Source organism: Lepidochelys kempii, chromosome 3 (assembly GCF_965140265.1).
Source record: "Lepidochelys kempii isolate rLepKem1 chromosome 3, rLepKem1.hap2, whole genome shotgun sequence".
In the NCBI taxonomy this organism is placed as follows: Eukaryota; Metazoa; Chordata; order Testudines; family Cheloniidae; genus Lepidochelys; species Lepidochelys kempii.
In genome coordinates this window covers 173,611,327-173,635,299 of record NC_133258.1, presented here as the reverse complement: position 1 = coordinate 173,635,299, position 23,973 = coordinate 173,611,327, and the positions used below count along the sequence as shown (strand labels likewise).

The 23,973-nt window shown below is 37.7% G+C and overlaps 1 protein-coding gene across 1 annotated transcript in view; it reads right to left on the bottom strand.

Moving 5' to 3' along the window:
• Window positions 1-322: 322 nt before the first annotated feature.
• The window catches only part of CAMKMT (calmodulin-lysine N-methyltransferase), a 342,413-nt gene continuing 318,762 nt past the window's right edge, over window positions 323-23,973 (bottom strand). The window contains exons 9-11 of the mRNA XM_073339105.1: window positions 16,604-16,667; window positions 9,046-9,177; window positions 323-2,854 (exon numbers count right to left, since the gene is read on the bottom strand). Coding sequence (XP_073195206.1) covers window positions 2,777-2,854; window positions 9,046-9,177; window positions 16,604-16,667 — 274 coding nt within the window. The 3' untranslated portion in view covers window positions 323-2,776. The remainder of the gene's footprint in view (window positions 2,855-9,045; window positions 9,178-16,603; window positions 16,668-23,973) is intronic.

Sequence of the window (23,973 nt, the reverse complement as noted above, 5' to 3'; positions counted from 1 at the left end):
GGTCTCCCAGGTAGATGTTGAAATGATCATGTAGTTAACTACACTGTACACTTTTATCTGCTGGGTAGTCCCAGACTATATCAAGTGTCTCCTGTCCTTCTTTCAGTATAGCCGGAAAACATTCCCATTGGCTGCCAAAGATAACAAAGGAATAATAATACTTAGTATTTAAACCATGCTTTTCATCTTCAGAGTGCCTTACAAATATCAGTTACGCAATCCTAATATTCCTTTAAAGAATGACGCAATCTGTATCACATTAAAAATACAGTTAAAGCAGGACACATACAGGACTTTGACACATTTATTTTTAATAAGCTTCTTTTGGTGACCTATGAACATAACTTTCTTTAAGCAGAGATCTTTAGCATCTTAATTAAAAAATCATTGCCTTTTTATTAAAATTTGAGAAATCAGAAAGTGTTTCCAGTACCTTCTAAAGACAGTAAATCTGAGAGATGTCCTTTACAAAACAATGCTTAAAATACACACACAAGAAACCCCTCCAATTGTATACCTTTACAGTACAGATTTTGAAATTAACAAATATTTAACCTAATACTGACAATCAGTGGAAAATTACAAATTAGGGGCCCAATCCTATAAACTTTTAGGCACATGAGTAGCTGTACTCACTGTTGAGCTACCGGGTGTAAGTGTTCACAGAATCAAACCCCAGATGTGTTCTTTGGTAAAACTCCATCAAGTACACTCTTAAAGGAAGATAGCCAGCACCTAGTGCAACAGCTTATACTAACACTACAGACAGGTTTTTTTTATAAAAAAAGCAATAACTAGCTGTTCATTTTAGTAAACTTGCTTATTCCCTGGAGGAATAAAGAACAAAAATGCCATTTCCAATGACAATAGTTTTATTTCTGGCAACTATATGTCTTTATTAGATTATATTGTAGAGAATATTCTCAAGCCCTTCTTATAAAGGCAGAGAGGATCTACATATTTTCATATTTCACTATGTCTTTGGCTTTTCTTTGTTGGTTACAAAGATTTCCTTGTACCCATTCCTTAGGGAAAACATGTCCTTTGCTGTATGTCCAAACAGAACAAAAACTGATGAAAAGTATCTTTACAACAGCCTTAAATATTCCTAAATGCTCCTTATTTCTTATCAGAAAATATTCTTCTATCAAGAGTTTGAACATGAAACCCACAACATCCATAAAGGAGATCTACTGCTGAACTACTAGGATAAATGGCTGGTTTGCATTGCCCCTGGTCTTTATCTAATACGGAGAATAGACTGCTGTTTTATCAAAAGAGGAATAAATTGCTGTTATTGTGATGTTAGCCCATCACTTGGCATTGCAATTCAAGTTTTTGTGAGAAAGAAATGTATGATCTAACTGCGACTTGACCTATGCCTTCTGAGATCCATCTAGGTGCTCTAATGGAGCATAAAAAGTGTTGATTACAAGGACATGCAAACTGGTGGGGAAAAAATTTGTTTGAGGATAGTCCTGAAGAGAAAAGAACTTGTATAAGCTAGTGGTTTACATATAGCTCAGTTTGTTAAATGTGAGAGGAAGAGAATTGACCAAACATAATTGTTTTAATGTATTTCAATAGGAAACTGCACATTTAACAATACTAAGTATCTGATTGGGGTTTTTTACCATTCTAAAAGTGTTTTGGTTAAAGAGATTGTGCTTAAAGATCCAGCTTGCTATTTCAAGAAATCATTAGAACATATTATTAAACCATTAGAAAAGAAGAATATGATCATGTTTCTTTGTAGGAAAGCTGTCCTCTCTCAGTGCTATATTAAACATTTACAAAACATTGTGTATTGTGAATCACAGTATATCACAATACACACCCAATTTGAATAAGATGATTGTTTGATTGCATTAAAAGAAAATTCCCTAGTTGCCATAGCGTTCAGAATGTCTTAGGACAAGATCTATTTTTAAAGAGAGGTTTGTAGAACAGCAGCAGTTAGATTTTAGTCCTGATAAAGGCTCACTTTTCATTCATAGTCAGAGCCTAAATGTGCTCTTCTTGTACCTAACCAGATAATAAGCACTCAGCACACTCCCCCTTCTTGACACAACACACTGAGACTAATCACACATAATTGGAGAGGAGGAGCAGAGGGCTGGGCAAGCTATTGTGTCCAAAGGACAAATGGTCAGTTTATGAGGCTTTTGTCCGATGCATAATTTCTTATATATCTACAGTGGTAAAAAGTACACTGCTGCAAAAAAAAAAAAAGAAAGAAAAGAAAAAAAAGAAATCACCAAAACAAGTTAGAACATTTCAATTTTGCATGGATAGAAAAATCAACAGGGAAAATTCAAGAAAGGCAAAAGAAAAATCTATGAGGTGACGTGTGCACTTTTTAAAGGAAAACTTTAAAGAGGAAACTATTTGCTCCCTAACTGAATGAGAAAGCTTTAGCACTTTCAACTGGTCAAATGCAACCACAAAGCATATGATGTATGTGTTTTCAAATACAAACAAAGAAATCATGTTTAGAGAGATTAACAAACATGCAAGCTGAAAGGCATGAGAGAGAAGGAAAACTAGCTGTAGAGCTTTGTAAATATATGCATGTCGTTTTTTTAAGGTGGAAATATAATTGAGAAAAACTAAGTTCCTAAAATGACATACAGAAAGTCTCACAAGGTTTCCTCACTGCAATAAATGAAACAAATTTTCCTTATCATATTTTATGATAGCCACTCAGAAAAAATAAATCACACACACACATAATTAGTTTTCATTTGTCCTTTTTAAAAAAAAATGATTTCATCTTCTATTCATGTTTGGTTAAAACAAGAAGAAAGGGGTAATGGATGTTTTCTTCATATGTATCTTTTTCTTCTTTTTTCAACTGCAAATAAAAAATGGAACAAGTAAGCAAACCAGTGTTAACACATTTTTAAACTACTGACACAAAATGATGTTTACTTCTTAGCTAACTATATTTCTTAGTGTGAACAATATTACAACTGATTAAACAGCTTAAAACCTCCAAAAAGCTTAATGTCAAATACTATCACAGTTACAGGATTGTATATCAAAATAATTATCACAGGTTTGTAAGTGCATTTTTCCCAACTGAGGAAGGAAAAAGTGGCATGTTGCTTATAAAAATGTCTGAGTTATATATTCACAAATTACTGCATTACTCAATTAATTAAACCAGATTCAAATGAGATTTAGGGTCTGACTTAAATCCACAAAGCAAGGACATTCAGAATGAAGGCTGAAACTTCATCCTTAACCTACCCCGTAGTGCCTCAGTATTGCAGCAGATTTAGTATTTAAGATCACCAACTGTTTGGGGACCCCTGTAATACCTTGACACAACAGGAAGGTTTATATGGGCCTAAGCCATTTCAAAGGCTATATTGCAGCTTCTGATGGTTTTATTTATTAATGATGTGCAATTCAAAAATTCTTTTACTAATACAGAATTATAGCGGCACCAGTAATTAGAGCAGAACCATTTGCACTGCTAGGACTAGGTTATCTGAGCGTTTCTGATACATACTCAAAATATTTTTTTTAATTATAAATGTGTGTTCAGGCAGTTGACTAGAATGGCTTATTCAGCTAAAGTTATTCTTGTAAATACATTTAAAATATATAAATACATATTATACTGATAAATGAACTATTCTCCCATAAACGATTCTCCCCAAAATATTACTTTTTATAAGTTTTTATAAAGGTTTTATAAAGTTTAAAAAAGTTAAATTTTTATCATTTGTTTAAATACAATGTCAAAGGGGGGAAATGCAAAAATGTGCATTTAATACTGACACAAATTAGAAAAACATAAGAAATACCAGATTAAAGATCAATACGGTTCTTAATCAAAATTGTTATGCCTTTTTTCTCCATGGAATGGATTAAGGATTTTAGTTGGTCTATGTCACACAATTACTAAAATTATTTCACCAAAGGTCCTTTACATAGCATATTCTTCAACTCTGACATGTCTCAGTGTAAGCTACTGTCCATGAGCAATTAACACACATTTCCTTTTTCATAGTGGAACATAAAACTGATCTATTCTTTAAATTCTAATCCACTTTACTAAGAAGTGTTTGAGTATAATTACTAAAGTAATGACAATCTGCTTCCCAAGATCTTTAACTTTACCACAGGTGGTTCACTTTGTTTGCACAGGATTACTCATCAATTTCACAGTATCCTGGCAGCTTTTACACCAGCAAACTATACATTTTATTCAGAGCATAGAGTTTCATGAACTCCACTATTTCATTAAGACAGAAATCCAGCAAAATTAGTCAACAGATTTTCTTTAACAAAAGCAGAATGAATGGGATACATCCGCTAATTTCTCTCTCTTGAACCTTTCTCTTTTACTTGTTGGAATGGAAGAGGAGCACCCAAATATATATCTGGACTGGAGGATAGTACAGCTGAATAATTTCCTGGAGGAAGGAAAAGGTAAATACTACTATTTCTATGCACTTCCTTTAGACTAGTTTTGTGTTAGTTGATCCACTTAACTATATCAAATACAGTAATACATAGGATGAAGAATTCTCTATACAGGAAAGCCCCCAGAGTAATATATAGGCTAAATAAATCTTGTTTGGGGATGTGACAGAAACCATATGCCCCCATGCTACTTTTAACCTGGATTCTATAGTGACCTCTGGCGGCCAGCATAGAGGATCCGTTACAGTATTTAATCAGAGTCCAGATGCACCTCAACTCTCAGAAGAGACAGAGATGCTAAATAAATAAATAAAAAGCCACACGGAAATATATTATAACCTGTCACACAGTGTAAGTGGAAATGTAAGGTCAGAGTACTAAAAACACATACAAAACAGTTTGAAAATACCTGTTTCAATATGAAATGTTATGCAGTGTAAGAGTAATTCCATTTACCAAGGTTGCACATCTGTGCCCAATTAATGAGTATAATTTTGTGAAATGAAAAAGCACCTTTTTATACAAATGAACAAAAAGCAAATTGTGAATAAAACAATTTTTCAATTTTGTAGGCAAAAACAGTGCCTACTAGGACTGAAATAAATTACATAGCTGCTATTAGCAGCATTGTGCTTTACCTCATAATTGGATGTAACACGCTCAGACCTACAGGGTGAATAGCAGCAGCAGGAGTTTACCCTTTACAGTATCCACTGTTTACTGTTTACCCTTTACAGTATCCACAATTATCAACAGCACACCGTACAGATTATAAGCGCCAGCCACTTGTAATGTGGCATTTTGAATAGATAAGCAGAGGTGCAATGTGACCATTCTTTTGACATAATGTCCTGAGCTCATGTCACAGCCTTTCCAAGTCTGTTTTCATTATATACACAACAACATAGTTTCTAGGAAGGAAAAGCTCCTGAAACTTTGGGGGGGAAAGTGATTGAAATATAGATACATGCAAATGAGATAGTATAAAAGGCTGAGAATATTTTTATTCACATTTAAAGTTAATATTTCCTAAGGCATATCATTATAGAACATAAATTATGTACTTAATATTCTCAAGGTGACATAGTTATGTACCAACTAGCCTGAATATAGGTAAAAAGTATTTGTCTTTCTTTGCAAGTACAAATTAAAAAACAATGTTTCAGAAACATACCCCTACCTTATGCTGTTTGCCTCCTGAACAGGCTGATTCCGTGATGTGGGTACAATTTAACTAAAGCACTGGCATAAAGTGTAGAATGGCACAGTTTTGATTACAGGCTTGCTTTTTAACGGAAATAAAATTTCACAGCTAACAATGAGAGGTGAAAAGTTTAAGAGGCAAAGCTGTTCCTCCTGATCACTGACTGTTAATCAGCTTCATGGGTGGTTGCCTAAATCTGTGGAGATTTTTTTTTTTTTTTTGATACTTGCTCTACTGCCAAGATTGTAACTAATTTTTCCCCCTGTTGTAGGAGGAGGGGTGAACAACTCCCCATAGAAGGCAGCTGTGTATGAGTGACATGAGGCACTAATACAGAGGGCAAAATTAAAATTCATGAATCTCTTCATGACCATTTGTGTAACAAGATTAAGACGGGACAGCAGAAAATAGCTGCATTATCAGGCTTCTTACAGTTCTCCAGCTGGTTACGCTCTATTCCAAAACAGTAGGGATAAGAGGATAACATGAAGCCTGAAGGAAAACGCCTATCCTTCATTTGGGAGCAAACTCATCCTGGGAAAGATGAGGTTTGGAAGGAGACACATGTGAAGAAAACTGATTCCTGCTAAACATGCAAAACTTTTAAACTGTACTTTTAAGCATGAATGTAAAAATACAACAAAGGTTCAAGTGACAAAAAGAACATCAGTTCAATGATTGGATCAATACTCTGCAAAAATGTTTGCTTCTTTAAAACAGAGTGTTTTTGATTTACATGGAGATAATTAACAGTTTTTTTCTGGCTCGTCATTTCTCTATAATTTACTCTGTCTTCAGGAAGATGCTTATTAATCTACCACACCCTCCAGGGCCTTTTTTTTAATGGTCTTGTCTAAATTATGGGAGAGATTTACCCATATTTTGTGTGAAAATGAGCACTGAATTTTAGGTTTTCTTAGATTATAAAAACTAGAAAAGTAAACAACCAAGCCTTACTCTCAGCTGATATAAATCAGCATAGCTCTATCTGGGAATCTGGCCCACTGTATACAATATTTTATAACTATACACTGCCATTTCAGTATATATTCTGTGAAAGGTAACTGTGTTTGCCTTCATTTATCGCACGCAAGGAGACTATGTTCCCATTTGCTCAGGTGACACGATGCACCATCTTGCTAGAGGCAGCAGTGAAACCCGAAGCAGTTGATATTCTTGTCCTCTGAATGAAAAGGAAGCAAAAATCCGTTTGCTATTTGTAACGACTGCGCTGTAAAAGATAAACAATGCTGTCTTAGGGCCAACTTTGGCGCTCACTCCCAGAGCTTAAGGAAGACAGAAATACAACAGATGTATCATCACATTTCCACTGAGTTAGGAGACTTGGAAAGCCAAGAGGCTTGAAGGAAGATCCCACAGCTCTCTCTGTACCATATTGCCAAGCTCTATACTAGCTCTCATGGGCATGCAGGAGGTGTGGACCTTGTCTCAAGGTGAACTACATGGATCCACCAGACCTCCATCTACAGGCTGACCCAGTGGCCCTGGCCAGGTTGCACAGGCACTCCCAGCCTTGCCTCCAATTTTGAGCACGAGTACATGGGGGTGGGACGAGAGAGAGGAAAGGAGGATGAATTTCATCCCTGAACCGTTATGTAATTCCCTACACAAAGCCCTTTGGCAGAGAGGCATTTTGTACTTAGATATCATGATGACAGAAAGAGAGATCAGGATTTGGACATCAGCAAATACTGAAGAGGCCCTCTCTTAAATAGCACAAAAATGTGCAACACAAGAAGTGCATTAAAAAAAAAAACAGTTTGGAAGTTTATATTTCTTATGTTTTCAAATGAGGTTAAAGACACCCATAATTTAATAAATAATAATAAACAAAATATTATTCTTGTGTCTAGCCTGTGGCACGAGGTAGAGCACATATTAGAATGCACCCATGCAGTGAAATGTCCCTAGGATTTTCTTTCCTCACACCAGAAGAAAAGGAAAGAGAGATAAAATATGTTTGCATTTCACAGCGGAATAAAAAAGTCACTTCATTTGTGAGCCAATTGCTGGGTGAAGATACCAACAGCTCTTTCTCCCAGATGTCCTGGCTGGAGATCTGGGTGCAGGGAGCAAAGGGAGAAAAACTATGCCCACCATGAAACAATGGGAGAAAAACTGCATCCCTTTCCAGGGGACGGCGGAAGAAAAAGTGCTAGTTGATGGCTGGGAAGGATGACCCTGGGCCTGATTTTCTGATCTCATTGATGCTGATGTAAATTAGGAGTAACTCCACTGAAGTCAGTTAAGTTAGCCTGATGTAAAACAGGCTGATGTAAGTGCGACAATAATCAGGCTCACTGCATCAATTTCGTTAAATTATGTGATTTTGTGTACATGTAGCTAGTCAGTTTTGACAGGAGAAGTTTATTAATGTGAAAATTACACAATCAAAGAAAGTACTTTGACCTTTTCCTTTAGAATATCATGTGCATATATATTTCTAATATAATCTAATTCCTATGTTATGGTGCAGGGGTACGTATCTAAAACATGTAGCTGTTTTCCCACAAGGAAATCAAGATTAAATTCTGAGAAGGCCTGTATTTTGCACGGGAAATACTTGCAAAACTGTGAGGGGTTAAAAGTAATATCTGAGGTCAAATGGGCCCACCACAGTGGATTTCTTTAAGGTATGAAATAGTGATCTAAAAAATGCAAGTAATAATATGATTTTGATAAGCACTGCTGCATGTATACTGGAAAATAAGATTCCTAAAAAGTTTTTTATGAAATACCTTCGTTTCTGTGTCCTGTATTACCCTACACCTATAAATAATAAAAAAAGAGACTGATAACAGTAGCTTTATGTAAGTAAGCTTAGAAACCACGCTCAGATAAGTGCTTTTGACCTAAATCTTGTAGTGCCTCAATCTGACATATAACCCCACAACTGTGAAATTCTGTATGAGATTTAGCAGTTTGAAGCTGCCAACTGACCCAGCCATAAAGCAACCAGAGATAAGGATTTAAGTTATGATATGATACAATTAGACATTCACCTTCTATTTATTTCAGTATTTAACCTAGTTAAAAGTTGCAAGCTTTTTATTAAAATGTAAATGTTAGTTTGCCAGATATATATAGGTGACTAACCAACAAATAAAAATAAGAAATGGATCCCATAAATTAGACTCTACTGAATAAAAAGACTGGTTATATAAAAACGGTAAACAGGAGATGCTTCTGTAAAACTCTTCTAGAGAGGCAAAGATAAAGGATGGTTCTACCACACAAAATAATCAGATACCAAATAGCTGTTCAGAAACAGCACACCTAAGGAGTACTTTAATCAAACATTTAGGTTACCTGCCAAAAGGACCATGATCTCTTCAAAATGCAATGCGGATTAAAGTGTTATCTAACACAAGCAGAAAACTAACCTTGGAGTGGAAGTTCGAAATATGTTCATCATAATTTTCATGTCTTTGGACAGAGAAACCAGCTTTTTCAGCTAGATTGCAAAACTGGTTTAAAGTATTCCCTCTGAGTGGAGCAAATACCATTGCTTTCCCCTAGAACATTAAAAAGAGAATTTACACATTTTTAAAATTGGAAGGGAACCAGATATAACATACCCTGAGTAATCTTTTAATATATTCCTGCTGAAAAAGTAATTTTTCCCTGGGAAAAGCATTTATATACTATTCATAAATCTAACTGTTCAGAATGTGCATGATTTCTCTGATTAAAGGACTGCAAAATAGAAGGCCGCAAATAAACATTTTAATCCGAAAATGGCCAATTGCAATAAGTTTGATCCTTTTCACACAATACCTGTTACTCTATGTTATTTAAATAAAACACAGAAAAATCATTTATCACATACATACATTGCAAAATCCATCTGTTTGATTGCACTAGCAAAATCCATCTGTTTGATTGCAAGGCATCATACAAACACCGGGATTGATTTTCCTCTCTCTTATATCTGGTTAAATTAGGAATTACAACAGTGTAAAACCAGCAGAAGTTAGAGGAGAATCAGACTCAATCTTTGTATAAAAATATGTACTTTACATCACCTGTGCACCTCAACAATTTGGCCCAATATCTGCAAACCATATTTCAAACACAGCTTACTGTTCATACAAAGAGACAAGATCGGTGAGGTAATATCTTTAACTGGACCAACTTTTGTGGGTGAAAGCAGCAAACTTTCAAGCTTATATAGAGCTCTTTTTCAGGTCTTGGAAAGGATCTCTAGTCCCCAGGACCTTTCCCAGACCTGAAGAAGAGCTCTGTGTAAGCTCAAGAGCTTGATCCAATTAAAAATATTACCTCACTCACTTTATCACTAATATCGTGGACCAACAAGGCTACAACAAAACTGCCAACAAAAATGTTCATGCACAGAAATGTTGAATCATTCAAGACGATCTGGCCATTTTTCATGTCCGGGCAATACGAGAAGGTCCATTAACTAAATTTTTGTTCATCCTTTTGTATGAAGAGAACACACAAGACTTTACTCTGATGTGATGGATTTTAGACACTCTTCCTCCGCCCCCACAGCAACACTAAATTTTAGTCCAGAGGCTATGACACTTGCTAAAGCATCTCTTAAAATCTTGCTTGCAAAATTAATTCAGATTGGCTCAATATGAATTCTGTCACATGGAATGAAAACTGGCTGAATGACTCTAAACAAATGTTAACATTAAATAACAATGTATTGAATTGAAAGAAGCTATTTAGTTGGGTGCCACAAGGTTCAGTGGTAGGTCCTGTTTTATTTAACATTGATACTAATGGGAGGTTAAAGAGCATGTTAATGAAATTCACAGTTGATGCTAAATTGCGAGGTGGGTGCAGTAATCACCAAGGAGACAACGAAATAATAAATGGAGATCTAGATAAGTCAGAAAAATGAACAGGACATAACAAATTGATAGTCAGCTTGAGAAATGTATGCTAGTTATGTCTGGGGGAAAAAGTGGTCAGAACAATTCAAGAGAATGGAAAGATCCTGGAAAGCTGTAACACTGAAAGATACTTAATGGTGATAGTGGACATCAAATTAGATATGTGCTTGCAGTGTAATGTGGCTCATGTAACTTTGAGATGTATAAACACATATTCAGAGACAGCACATCATGGAAATGAAGGTTCTATCTATCTAGACAGCTAAAGTACCTATGTGGCACCTCACATTCTCTAATGTATTTATCCTCTAACACCCTAAAGTATTCCCATTTTACAGAGGGGGGAACTGAAGCACAGAGAGCCGAGGTGACCTGCCCAAAGTCACACATGAAGTCTGTGGCAAAGCAGGGACTTGACTTCAGGTCTCCTATGGACTAGGCTAGTGCCCTAGCCCCTGGACTATTCTTCCTCTCTTTCTACAACTGTAGGCAACCCTGATACTGGATTTTGTTCTGGGAACCACATTATCAGAAACTCGAAGGAGGGTGTAGTGGTGGTGAGGGGAACGGCTGGAGGGACTGATAAATAGTTAGCTAGGCTATGTGACAACTAAGATGAACAAGAACGAGGTCTACAAATATTTAAAGGGTGTAAATACTAAGGAGGGAATTATTTAGCATGGTATGTTAAGACATAAGTAGGAATAAGGGGATGAAATTAGGAAAAGGAATGTTTAGGTCAGATATCAAGGAAGCATCCTCACAGTGAGGTCTACAAAACAGTAAATAGTCTCCTAAATTAAGGAGTGACTGCCCCAACTTTAGAGAGAGTTCATATTAGATCTGACAGTGCACTAGAAAATGTACTGTAAGGAATAATCCTCAATCAGCAAACAGATGGGCAAGTAGACCGAAGAAGTCTTTTGACACTTTTTCTATTATTCCATGACTAATAATAAGGTGTAACTGGGTGCAGAGAAAGTCAGTGGAATTGCCCTAGCAAAGTTTAGATCATAATATGAGCCCAGATTGTGAAGTAAAACATTAAACAAAAGGAAATGCACAATCAGAGTGAAATGTGCCAAACCTTCCTAACATTTTAGCATCACACGACCCTCTTCAATGTCACACATCTAAATAGTCTTCTCTTAAGGGGGGTCTTCAACTGAAGATCTTCCCACCCTGATAATGCTCCATGTTACAGAAGACAGGGACACCCTTTGGAACTTCTTATCTTCTTGAGGTCCTTCACCATTGGGGTACTGTTTGCAAAGCACTTCCTCCACTCAGGGTCTGAGCCTGCTGACCGCAGAACACGCTAGCTGACACATGGAAAGAAATGCGGAACCTCTTGTATGGAGGATTGGCCAGAGCCAGGCCCCAACATACTGTTTCCCTCAGCCCACACTCCAGCAATTTTTATGAGAATGCAATACTCACACAATAATGTTATCAGTACAGTTTAAAATTAGACTCAGCATTCTATGAAGACATTCCTTTCACATTCTATGTCGACTAATCCCTTTCAAATTAAATCCAAAAAAACATATTAGAATGAACATACTAGAACTAAACACCATATTAAAAACCTATCTGAATTGGGTTGAAAAGTTGTACCATACATTAAAACTTCAAAAATGTGAATGACATTTTATCTAAATCATGGTACATTTGACTTTTCAGGCCAAAGCTTCCCCTGGTGTAAATCAGGATAGCTCAATTGATTTCAATGGGTCTATCCCAATTTACTCTAGCTGAGCATCTGGTCCTTAACTGATAAATGCTACAACAAATCATTGATTAGGATTATAACTAGAATAATCCCTTCAAAACAAATAGGTATTGTGGTTAATTGCTTTGTTAGACCAATAACAACTTTGTTCTTTGGTCTATTAAAAGGACACTACAATCTTGAAATCTAGGCAACTTAAAAAAATGGGTTAAAAAGTAGCTTCAGATGAAATGACCTGAGCCGTCCTGCTAATTTAAAAAAAAAAAAAAGTTTTTCTCTCTGCTGTTCCTAAACAAAAACAACAATGGGAATTCACTGATCATATAGGGGAAAAAGGGAAATTGGTTAGATGCAAAGACCCCAATTCAAGAAGTGAGTTTAAAGTGAAGCACTTGCTTAAATGTTTTCCTAAATTAGGATCAAAGTGCTAGCAAATGCAAGAAGTGAAAAATTGAAAAAATACTTCCGCCTCTCTAATCTCTTTCAGTTATAATGATTTTAGGTGTTACTGTAATGCAAGCAGATAAAAACAAGACAGAAGTGTGATTTTCAAGATGACTGTCCCTGTAACTAATTACTGGTTTATTTGTCACTAGTTATTAAGGTCCCAAGCCTGCCTGCTCTGTTCAGGCAGAACCTTACACTGACATAGAGTTCCATGGACTTCACTGGGAGTCCACAGGAACAGACCATTGCTGGATCAGAGCCTAAATAACTGCAATGTTATAAAGGAAATTTACAAGTCAATAAATGTTCTGACAGTAAAATTAAAAACATATTTCAATGCAAGCAAAAAAAAGTGGTAAAATAAAGCCATTTATTGGCATTAAATTTAAACCTATCAATTCAAAAGAAATTTGCCAACATAAAAACTGAGAGCCTACGGGCTAGTCTACACTGCAAACTAACATCAGCAAAGCTATATCTCTTGTGAGCGAAAAATCCACACCCCTGAGAGATGCAACTATGCAGACCTAACCCCTGGTGTAGACAGTGCAAGGTCAATGGAAGAATTCTTCCCTTGAGCTAGCTATCATTGTCTGGGGAGGTGGACTACAGCCACTGTAGCATTTTAAGTATAGACATATCCTAATTCTCAGTCACACAGTGACCACTTTACACTGCTCTGGCACAGCTAAAGGGCTTTAAAGTGAGTGTAAATGTAATTTGTGGCCACTTTACACTGCCAGAGTAGTGCAAAGTGACCTTAGTGTAAAGAAGAATTATGCCCTGAGCTAATTCATTTACATTCACAGTGTTTTTAGATATAACCAGGGGGTTTGAAATCGTGCAGTAAGTTGTGGTTAGTTTCTGAAGTAAAATATCATAAATTCTACAAGATTCCTGAATTCTTAACAATTCTGCAGCAATGCAGTTTCTTTGGCTTTTCAATATTGTAGCACCCATAAATCTGTAGCTTTTCTTGGTGTACCCTACTTATACCCAAGCCCTCTAAATCAGACTTTGACAGACAACCTGTTGGTTGCAGTTTAAAGATAGTATTTAAGTATGAATAATGCCAGTTTACATTACATCCTTGGCTTCCAGTGCCTGACATCTGTGTTGCTAAGGAATTGGTGTCACACAGCCACTTGTGAAGTATTCTATTATCAGTGAGAAGTTGGTTATAAAATATGTAGCATTGCTGTATGGAACTCAATTTGCTGATCAAACTCCTTCTCAAATTTGTTTCTGGTTTTCCCTCTGCTACAATGTACAGAATGTCCTTCTTATAACTGAATTCCAACAGCAAGGAAATAATTTATTGTATAATTATTATGTGCCCTTGTGCCTTATCTATGACTCTTCATTGTAGTTTCTCATTTCCAAATAGACAAAAGGGACTACCATCTGGATCCAAGTATGGGAAAGGATTTTTGTGAGAGTTTATGGTTTATGTTAGTCTATATGGTTTATCATCCAAAAACTATTGATTTTTTTTAAACATTCTCCTTCCCACCCCATGGAATCTGCTGGTATTTCTTGACAATATTAAAGTTGTCCCAGAATGCATCATTCTGTGAATGATAGATACCATGAATCTTCTAATATAAGTATTATCAAAGAATGAGGGATCTTGGGATGTGTTTAATGAACCAGGAAGTGCCAGGGGATTTCAAAAATGGAGGGAAAATAGTTTTTCTAAAAGGTAAATTAGGATTTATTGCTTATGCTGAATTCCCCCTCCAGTCAGCTTAATAGGGATACCCATATTTTGTGCTTACCTCAATTTTCATTTTAGCTTTATTGTCCATTATTCTCCCTGAAGTCCTTTATTAAAAGCTATAGAAGGAATGATGTGATGATACATGGCTTAACATACAACATGAAACTCTTGCATCTCTGATTTGTGCTGCTGGTTCACCTGGACACTATTAAAGATGGTTCTTATTTTCCATGTTGATGTAATTCTGGCTTGAGTCTTTATCAGCTTGGCCACACATAAACTTTTAAGTATACGGTGGTTTTCTTGGTTGAAACAGACTAATTAATTTAAGGGACTTAAGAGAAAGGGTAATACTGAACTTAAAGAAAATCTGTGAAATTCCATGGTAGCTAGTGCATAAGACTTATATTTTAGGGCTACAATACTGATGAAAGAATTTTAGGGCTACAGTACTGATGAAACTACATATTTTAGGGCTATTATAACTGATGAAAGAATCAATTGTTCATTTTGTTTTTCTTTTCATGTAAATAACATTGTTTAGAATGATGACTAAGTCAAGCATGTAAGCACATGCTTCTGTTCTTCCCTATGCAGCATGTGTAAAAATCCCATTGGCTCAATGGAATTTGAGATTTCACGTTTAAGTGCTTTGCTGAACAGGAATGGGGTTAAGTACATGCTTAAATGCTTTGCTGAACTGGACTCATCATGAGTTAAACCTCACAACATCCCTTTGAGGTAAGTAGTGTTATCCCCATGTTATACATAGGAAACTGAGACACAAAGAGAGAGGTTAAGGGATACACTGTGACCAGAACCTAGGGAAGCAGGGGAAAAAGAGCTCCTGCCCCTTACTTTGTACACCCATGCAGGGACCAGACACTAAGGCTAGCAATGCTAGCTTCCCCGGAAGGGGAAGGGAGAGGACAAAGCAATGGTCCTTCCATGCCACCAACAGATCTGGCCTCACTAGGTAGGGAGTGCTCATATTACAGCCAGTCCAATGGTTTCACTGTGATCACATTCCTCCTTTGCTCCTGGACACACAGCCCCACTGGTTTATATGCAGTACAACGATTTAGTCCTAAGTGACTTGCTCTAGGCCACTGAGGAAGTCTGTGACAAAGCCAAGAATAGGACCCCAGTCACGCTTAGACGTGAATGGGATTACTTACGCGACTAAAATTATTCGCTTTCTTATGTCTTATCAGGTTTTTGTCTATGTGTCTATTTTTTAATAGAAGAAATTGTTTGTAATATGAAAAAATAAGCAGAATAGAGATTTTAAAATACAGTTTAGAAAAAGCCTTGTTCACATGCATTGGTTTTCATGTTAAAATGGGAGGTTTCTCTTATGGAAGATTAGCACGTTAAATGCAAGCAGTTAGATCATGTTTTGAATGCCTATGGAAAGCATTCACCATATATATTTTAAATTGTAGAATTGAGGCTTTTAATTCTTGAGATTAAAGTTTATTTTAAGTATATGCATATTAATTCCTCCTTTTGATTCTACGTCTTCATAGTTTAGTATAACAGTCTGGTAGACTAAGCTTTTATATATACAGAGCAATTTCCTCACCCACATAAATAAATGTAGAAATGTGTGTAGCATTTCATACAGTGCTTCGCTTTAATTTTCCCTAACATTTATAATATGTAAATACATGGCTTATTTCATGAAGAAAACAAGTTGTGTGCTATAGATATATTTAAGGGTTTTATTCATTTAATATAAACAGAAATGAAAAGAAAAATGTTCCTTCACAATAAATATATACACAGTGGCAAAGGTTACTCTTGAAGGGATTATAAATGACAGAAGCTAACATAAAAACTTTCAATATTATACTTTTACTTTAATATGAAGACATTGTTATCAAAGGAAAATACTCAAGAAACGCTTTGATAAAAATAATCTCATGCTATCTTTGAAGCGGTTTCATTTATTTTACTACCCACTGTGTTCCTTATCAGAAGGCCAAGTATAAGAAGTTTCCTAGTTTATGATTAGGAAAGAATCTGATAGATTAGAAGACTCAATTGAAGTTGGACATAATAAGTATTAAAGTATTACATGACATTAATCCTGCCATTCCATTACTCCCTCAATCATTGTGCACAGACTAATTATTCTGAAGCCAGTGTTCAGGAGAAAATAGAAACATACTTACACTGGGTTGGAGTAATCTCTTTATTGCATCAACAAGGCTAGCTCTGTACCGGTCCAGAAACAGGCTGACATTGAGAAGAGAACAGAATCCAGATTAAAATGGGTTTTCAATTCTAATGATACTAATGCAGATAAATACAAGGCTAATTACGTATGTTTACACAATACTGAAAAGGAGAAACTGAGATCTAAATTGCCTTCCAATTCATGTACTTTTTAATAGAAAACAAACAAACAAACAAACATAACTGAAGCTTGCAATAAATGTTATCTAAAGCTAAAGCCAAAATATTGGCATGAAAGAGTTCTTTATGTGACAGGAATTCACTGATCATATACACTTGTCTTTTAATAGCTAGGATATCAGAAATCAGGATCAATATACTGTAATGCAAGGTTAGCATTTCACATGCTCTTTTGTATAGAAAGGTCTGACTACCAAGTAGAGGGTTGGTTTGTTTTTTAAGTTTACTTTACATTGCATTTAGTGTCCTACTCATGGGTTTTCCCCCTTTTCTTTTAAAATATTTATAGTCAGTTTATTTAATTTATTTATTTATGCTACAGTAGCTTCTAGAGGCCAGGGCCCCATTGTGACAGGGACTGTTCAAATAGAGCAAAGAAAGTCAGTGCAGAATTGTCATATCTCAAGACTGGAGTCTTCTATTTACCCACAGAATGGGTACAGCAAAGACAGCTTCCCCAAAAGGTGCTACCAATGTGCTTCAGCACTGTTCTGGAGGGACTACCCCTAAAGCTGAGAGGTACTTCATTCTGCATGCCCGTTAATTCATTAGCATATGTGTTGAGACAGCCAAAAAGGGTGCCAATCACTCATATTGGATATCTGTAGATAGCTGTGTATTAGAGATGAACTGAGACTGCAAGTGCAATTCCCATGGCCCATGAATGGCCATCAGATGGTAATGCTTTTCAGTAATTACTACCCTGGCCTGCATTCATATCAGTGACCTAGATATGAAAGGCTCCTGTCTAAAGAACTGTGTCAAGCAGGTCACAGAAATGTTATTTTTTTCCTCACAATTTCAACAATTTCTACTAATTTCAGTAACTTCACTGAAGTTCCATCCAACTCCCTGCAGGAGGAAATGGTTACAACAGTTGAAAAATTAGAGCGGGTGCAGGAAAGATAATAAAAGATGATGGCACTGTACTCAGACACCATCTCTGACCCCATACGCTGTCCACAATCCCAGAATAGCTAGATATTTCTGCTAAAATTATCAATAATAACATAGTTAATAATGTTGACATTAAATCATTATTAGGTTTCAGAGTCAACACCCCATTGCGATGAAGGGGAGCAGTTCACAAAGCTTTCAGAGCCATTACTTCTGTGTCTGGAGATACAGGCAGACAGTCCTGAATCAGTTCACATATGAAGAGTTTTCTTCAAACTCTCAGCACTAGGAACTTTGGCCATAACTTTCACATCTGTTATGTACCTACATAAAAGTGGACTGATTTCTAGAAGTGCCAAGCATTCTGAAAATCAGGTTATATTAGTATTTGGGTGCCTTATTTAGAGGAAGGATAGAGCGGAATTATGATCCAGTGATTAGGGACCTGGGAATGAGACCTGGGTTCAATTCGCTGCTGTGCCCCAGTCTTTCTATGTGACCTTGGGAAAGTTACAAAGTGTACATCTACACTGGAATAAAAGACCCACAGCACAGCTGTAGCTGGCCTGGGTCAGCTGATTCAGGCTCACAGGCTCGGACTGCAGGGCTAAAAATTGCTGTGTAGACTTTAGGGCTTGGGCTGGAGCCCAAGCTCTGGGACCTTCCCCCCCTGCTTGTGGGATCCAGAGCCAGAATGTCTACACAGAATCCAGCCCGAGCCAGAATGTCTACCCAGCAATTTTACAGTCCCATGAGCTGGCGTAAGCTGAACCAGGCTAGCCATAGCTATTTAATTACTGTGTAGACAAAAACTTAGGGAGTTAAATACCTTTGAGAACCTGAACCTTTGTCTCTCTGTGCCACATCTGTAAAACTTCCATACTTTACAGGGGTGTTGTAAGGATAAATACATTAAAGATTATGAGGTGCCCAGATACTACTGTAATGGGGACTGTATAAGTAGTTTAGATACCTTAGGCCTTCAATTTCTAATATTGTCCTTTTTAAAAAATGAAAGCTTAAATTCTGCAGAAATAGAGCTGCGGGCAGTAGTGAAATTCAGAACAATTCCTGAGGCTGAGCATCTGAGAAGTGACAAAACTATCAATTCCCGTTACCAATCCCCGCAGCCATTAGCCCCACTCTTAAAGGTTTTATTAGAATTCAGTAGAGGAGATACAGTAAATTAAGAATTCACTGTTTGGCTGAGAGGCTGAAGAGTGTGTTCCTGATTCAATGAGTAAAGTATGGTTCAGTCAGACTACACTGGGGTTGGGCCTGCATGGCAAGCTCCAGAATTTTACAGAATTTGTGGGATGCCTCTAGAATTGCTTGTCAGAGGCATGAAAGCTTGTAGACTATTTTGAAGCCATAAAAGCACCACCAAGAGAAACAAAGCTTTTAAAGCTTCAGAAGTAGCCATGTGAGTTTTCTTCACTGAGTGAATCCAAAATTGCACCTATGAACATTGCAACTGCTGGGGATGGAATGAGGGAGACAATTCCCTCTCCCTCACACTATCCTGTTTGTGGTCATTTTGTCTGGCATTAGGACTAGTACATTTCCAGTGACTGGAGGTGAGCGGCAGGGTGAGTGGCGAGGGAGGAAGGAGGCGAGCGGTGAGCCAGCAGCAGAGGAGGGTGGGAAGGGTCTGGTTGCGAGCAAGGGAGTGAGGAGGCGAGCAGGGATGGAGTGAGGTGGCAGGAGGCAAGCAGGGGTGGAGTGAGGAGGCGGGGGAAGGAGGAGGCAAGTGGCAGGGTGAGTGGCAAGGGAGTAAGGAGGCGAGCGGTGAGCCAGCAGCAGAGGAGGGTGGGAAGGGTCTGGTTGCAAGCGAGGGAGTGAGGAGGTGAGCAGGGGTGGAGTGAGGAGGCAAGCAGGGGTGGAGTGAGGAGGTGGGGGGAGGAGGAGGCAAGCGGTGGGGTAAGTGGCGGGGGAGTAAGGAAGGTGAGTGGCGAGCCAGCAGCAGGATGACAAGGTGGGTGGGGGTCTGGCTGCGAGCAGGGGAGTGAGGACATGAGCAGTGAGCCACCCAGTGACTGGGGCTTCTGCTGGTGGGCAGGAGGGTGTCTGTGGCAGGGGAGTGAGGAGGCGAGCAGCAGGTGGGGGGTAAGAGGAGGCAAGCGGTGCGTGGGGGACTGAGGAGGGATCCAGAGGTGAGCAGCAGGAGAAGGGGTGAGGGGGTGAGTGGCGGACGCATGGGCAGTGGGTGGAGCCCCCCTTTGGGGAGGCTAGCCCCTGACTCCACCCCTTCTGCCCCCACTCCCCACCCCCAGCAGCCAGAGCCCCGAGATCTTCTGTCCCCCCCATGTGACTGGAGCCACAAGCCCACTGCCCTGAGTGCCCCCCCCTTTGGCCGGAGAAACCCCAGGCTGGCTGAAGTCCCGAGACCCCCCCGTCCCTTCCACACCTGCCCAGAGGAGCCCCAGGCTGGACAAAGCCCAGAGTGCCTGGCCCCCTCAGCCAGAGAAGCTCCAGTCCATCCAAAGCCCCGAGCCCCATCACCTGCCCGGAGAAGCTCGGGCCCAGCCACAGCCATGCCTCCCCTCCCCAGACCCAAGCCACCCAGATACGGTTTTCATTATTGTTTGGACTTCTATTATGTCAAAGCATTTTTAAATTTACTTCAGAATTATTGTACAGACAACCGCTTTTACCAAAAAAAGCAAAAGAAACAAAAGACAAGAACTGTGCAAAGCACCTTATTTGTGTTTCTATTCTGTTAGATCCAGTAAAGAGTAGAAATAACTGTGCATTATTTTTATTATTGAGTCTGCAAAAAAAACCCCAAAACCTTACATAAATAAATTACAATGATTTGGATGTATATATGTGCATATTACTTTATTAACTTTAGGAAAAATAAATAATTTTAGGAAAAAGTGTCAGTGTGGCACATTCTGCCACCAAAAAAATTCAGAGAACCCCTGAATTAAGTGATATGCTGGTCTGTTGCACTTGTCTTTCATTTCTGGAAACTGCACTTCAAATTTGGCTTAGCTCATCAGTGGTTTGATAGTCTTCTTAACCAAGCTCCTAATGAATTTTTGTCCACAAAACAAAATGCCTCAGATTTCTGTAATAGGAAGTCTCTGATAGCAGAGACCCAGGATAGGAACACAAGCATTTTACAGGTCAGGACAGAAGTGTTTGGTCCAAGCAGTAAAGAAGCTGGAGTAGGGTTACTGGCTCTTAGCCAGTGTGGTTATTATATTACATCTATATGGAATTATAGGCCACCTTTGTCAGCTCCATCTTTTCTTTTTCTTTTTTTAAAACAACTCTTTTTTTCTGAATGTTTTCCTTTTATGAAAACCTACCATTAAAACAAGAAAAAATGCTTACACAAAAACTGTGTGGAAGTAATGGTAAGCTACAACAAAGAAAAACAGTAAAGAATTCTCAGCTAGGTTAAGGCTGATACGGTTTATCCCATCTTTTTGGGTCTTAGTATTACTAGTGCCTCTGAACAGTGGGCATATGTTTATATTTTATAGGCTATCAGGTCAACTCTCTTTTCCTTTAGCATATGCAGCAAAAGCTAAGTACAATGGGATAGTTTACAAATGGTACTTCAGACATGACTTGCAATCATTTGCAGCACCTAATGTACAGAGTCATTTATCTTTTTGCGCCGCTTCAACTGTAGAGCTGTCATACTCTGAAAAACATTCATTAGGTAAAAAAATTCTTATTTCCACACCATCAGATTTCACTGCAATTGAAATGCATGTACAAAGGTAATCTTAAAATGAACAATGACACGTTACTCTAAACTCAAGGACAGAGATCTTACTGCATTCCGGTAGAAAGGAATTCTTATATTAAATACAGTATAGTACACGCCAATGTCATGAAGTCAATCAGTAACTGGAGCTCAATCCTGCATTCCCAGTGAATCACAACCCTCAGTGACTTCAGGGGGAAATTTGGCAGTGAAAGGAATGTGGATTTGGGCCCCTAGGCTTCCATCATGCAAATACTTATGCATGTGCCTAGACACAGGAATAGTCTCACTGATTTTGATGGGACTACCGATATGCTTAGTCTGAACCTATAGTCCAATCATAGCTGTTTACAACAGAAAATTGAAAGGCCAACAATTTTTCCCTTTACCCCGACGTCAACCTCACCCTCCCCAAGTTTCTCTTTGACATTTAATTAAAAAAAATAACATCACATTCATTTTTTCTTAATCAGGAAAATAATATATCCTGTATTTTCAGTAAGTCCAGAAATCTGGGGCACTCAAGAACCTAAGAAGAGTCTTCTTTGTGGCCTGTACAGGGTGGACCCATCTCTTTCTCTCTCCTCTATTCTATTCAATCTCACTTTTACAATTCCTGTGCCTGCATTTATTGCACCCCACGACATGTGCCACTGAAAGTCCTGTGGGCTGAGAAGTCCCCTTCTCCCCCACAAGAGCCTGAGATTAGGGACGCAAGAGTAAAATACTCCAGTATACTGATGTTTTTTCAAGAGCATCTTTATCACAGATATGGCCCCTCCAATATTTTTCCCCTTATTTTTATCTCAAAGGTGACATTTTGCAAATTATTTGGAACTGCTGAACCATGAAACTATTTTTATTGTCAAAACCCTGAATGGTTAACTAACTTGCTTTCACAGTTTGCCTCTTATTTATTTTATAATCAAGTTGGGCTACTAAATGTAGCTGTGAACTAATAGGCTGTCTGTTCAGGGAAATAACTTATTTTCCACCCCTGCACAGAAGGTTTATGAATGTTTGAATGTAAATATATGAATATATGAATGATTTAAGAATATAAACAAATTGCTGCTTGTTGTAATCATGTATATTTTTACTTGAACCTCAGTGTGGGTTTGGAATGAATAGAGCTTGTTTTCATGTAAATGGGATCAAGCAGTACCACTGGTTAGCTATTCAGAGAACCAGACATAGATTTTATCCATGTACCTAATATTTGAACTCAGATTTTTACTTTATATTTCTCTATTCTAATCCCAGATTTTATCGACTGACAGTGACCTATGTGATAGGTCTAAATGCAATCTATTCTATCTATTTTTATCACTGCATACTTTAGGTGTCACCTGAAGAACTCTATGGAAAGTGATTTCTTTTCCTCTGGAATGGCAGCCCCAAAACTCAGAAAAATAAAATAACTCCAGCAATTCTGAGGTGATTCTTTACTTTGGGAGAGAAAAACATGAAAATAAAAAGATGATATTTTGATAAATGTATTCTACATTTTTTTAACTAACTCTGGTAACATATTGGGTAAATTATTAGTTTCTGTTATTGAATCAATGATTTTTAAAAAGTGAGAAATGTTACAGTGATTTCATGCTTATTAAAGAATGGGTGTATATTTGCATTTTGGCACTAGGAGCACTAAATATAAAGGTAATTTGTGTATAAAAAATCTGTGTTTTAAATGAACCCTCATGTAGCTATTTATTAAAAATCTATAAATATTTATTCACTTACCTGTATCTTAAATGCTTCAAAATGAATGTACAAAACCCAGAGATTGAACATGCATTAGGATTTTATCTGTCATGTATGATCCTTTGTTTCCTAATGAAAGTACACTATTTCCAAACAGGCTGGGTGGAGTATTAGGCAAGAATATTAATGAAAAAATGACTTAAGTCTGGCTCCCTCTGCTATTCTCCCCAGTACAAATAGGATGACATGGTGTGAGTATCAAGAATACAAGAGATGGCACAGCCAGGTTGTTTTGATATTTGTGTGAAGAACAAATTTAACTCTAAATCTCTTGGCAAGACCTTGCTTCACCCACATAATCTGGAGAACATCCATATGCGAGCCTTGTCTAAGCCTCCGAGAAGACTACTGCCCTCCTGCTCATGTCCACCAGCACTCTGATCTGACTTTCATACTTAATCTGATCTAATCCTGCCCAGCATTAACTTCATCTGTGCAATGAAACCTGGAGTATCCAGTCTAATATTTGGTGAGGAAGGCATTTACTAAATTACTTGCTGAAATCATATGGTGTTGTTTAGCTCCTTATTTTAATCAGATGATGCATCTCTGAGGCACATTATCAGCGATTAGTTAGAAACCCATCTCTGTCCTTTTTGGGAACAAAGAACTTTTATGAAATTAAATGCTAAGGGAAAGGAAGCACTGTTGCATTCAGTACAAGCCAAGAAATAGGTAGCCATAAAGGACGAAAGATGAATAAATACTCTTTACCCCTTATTAAAGAAAATCAATATT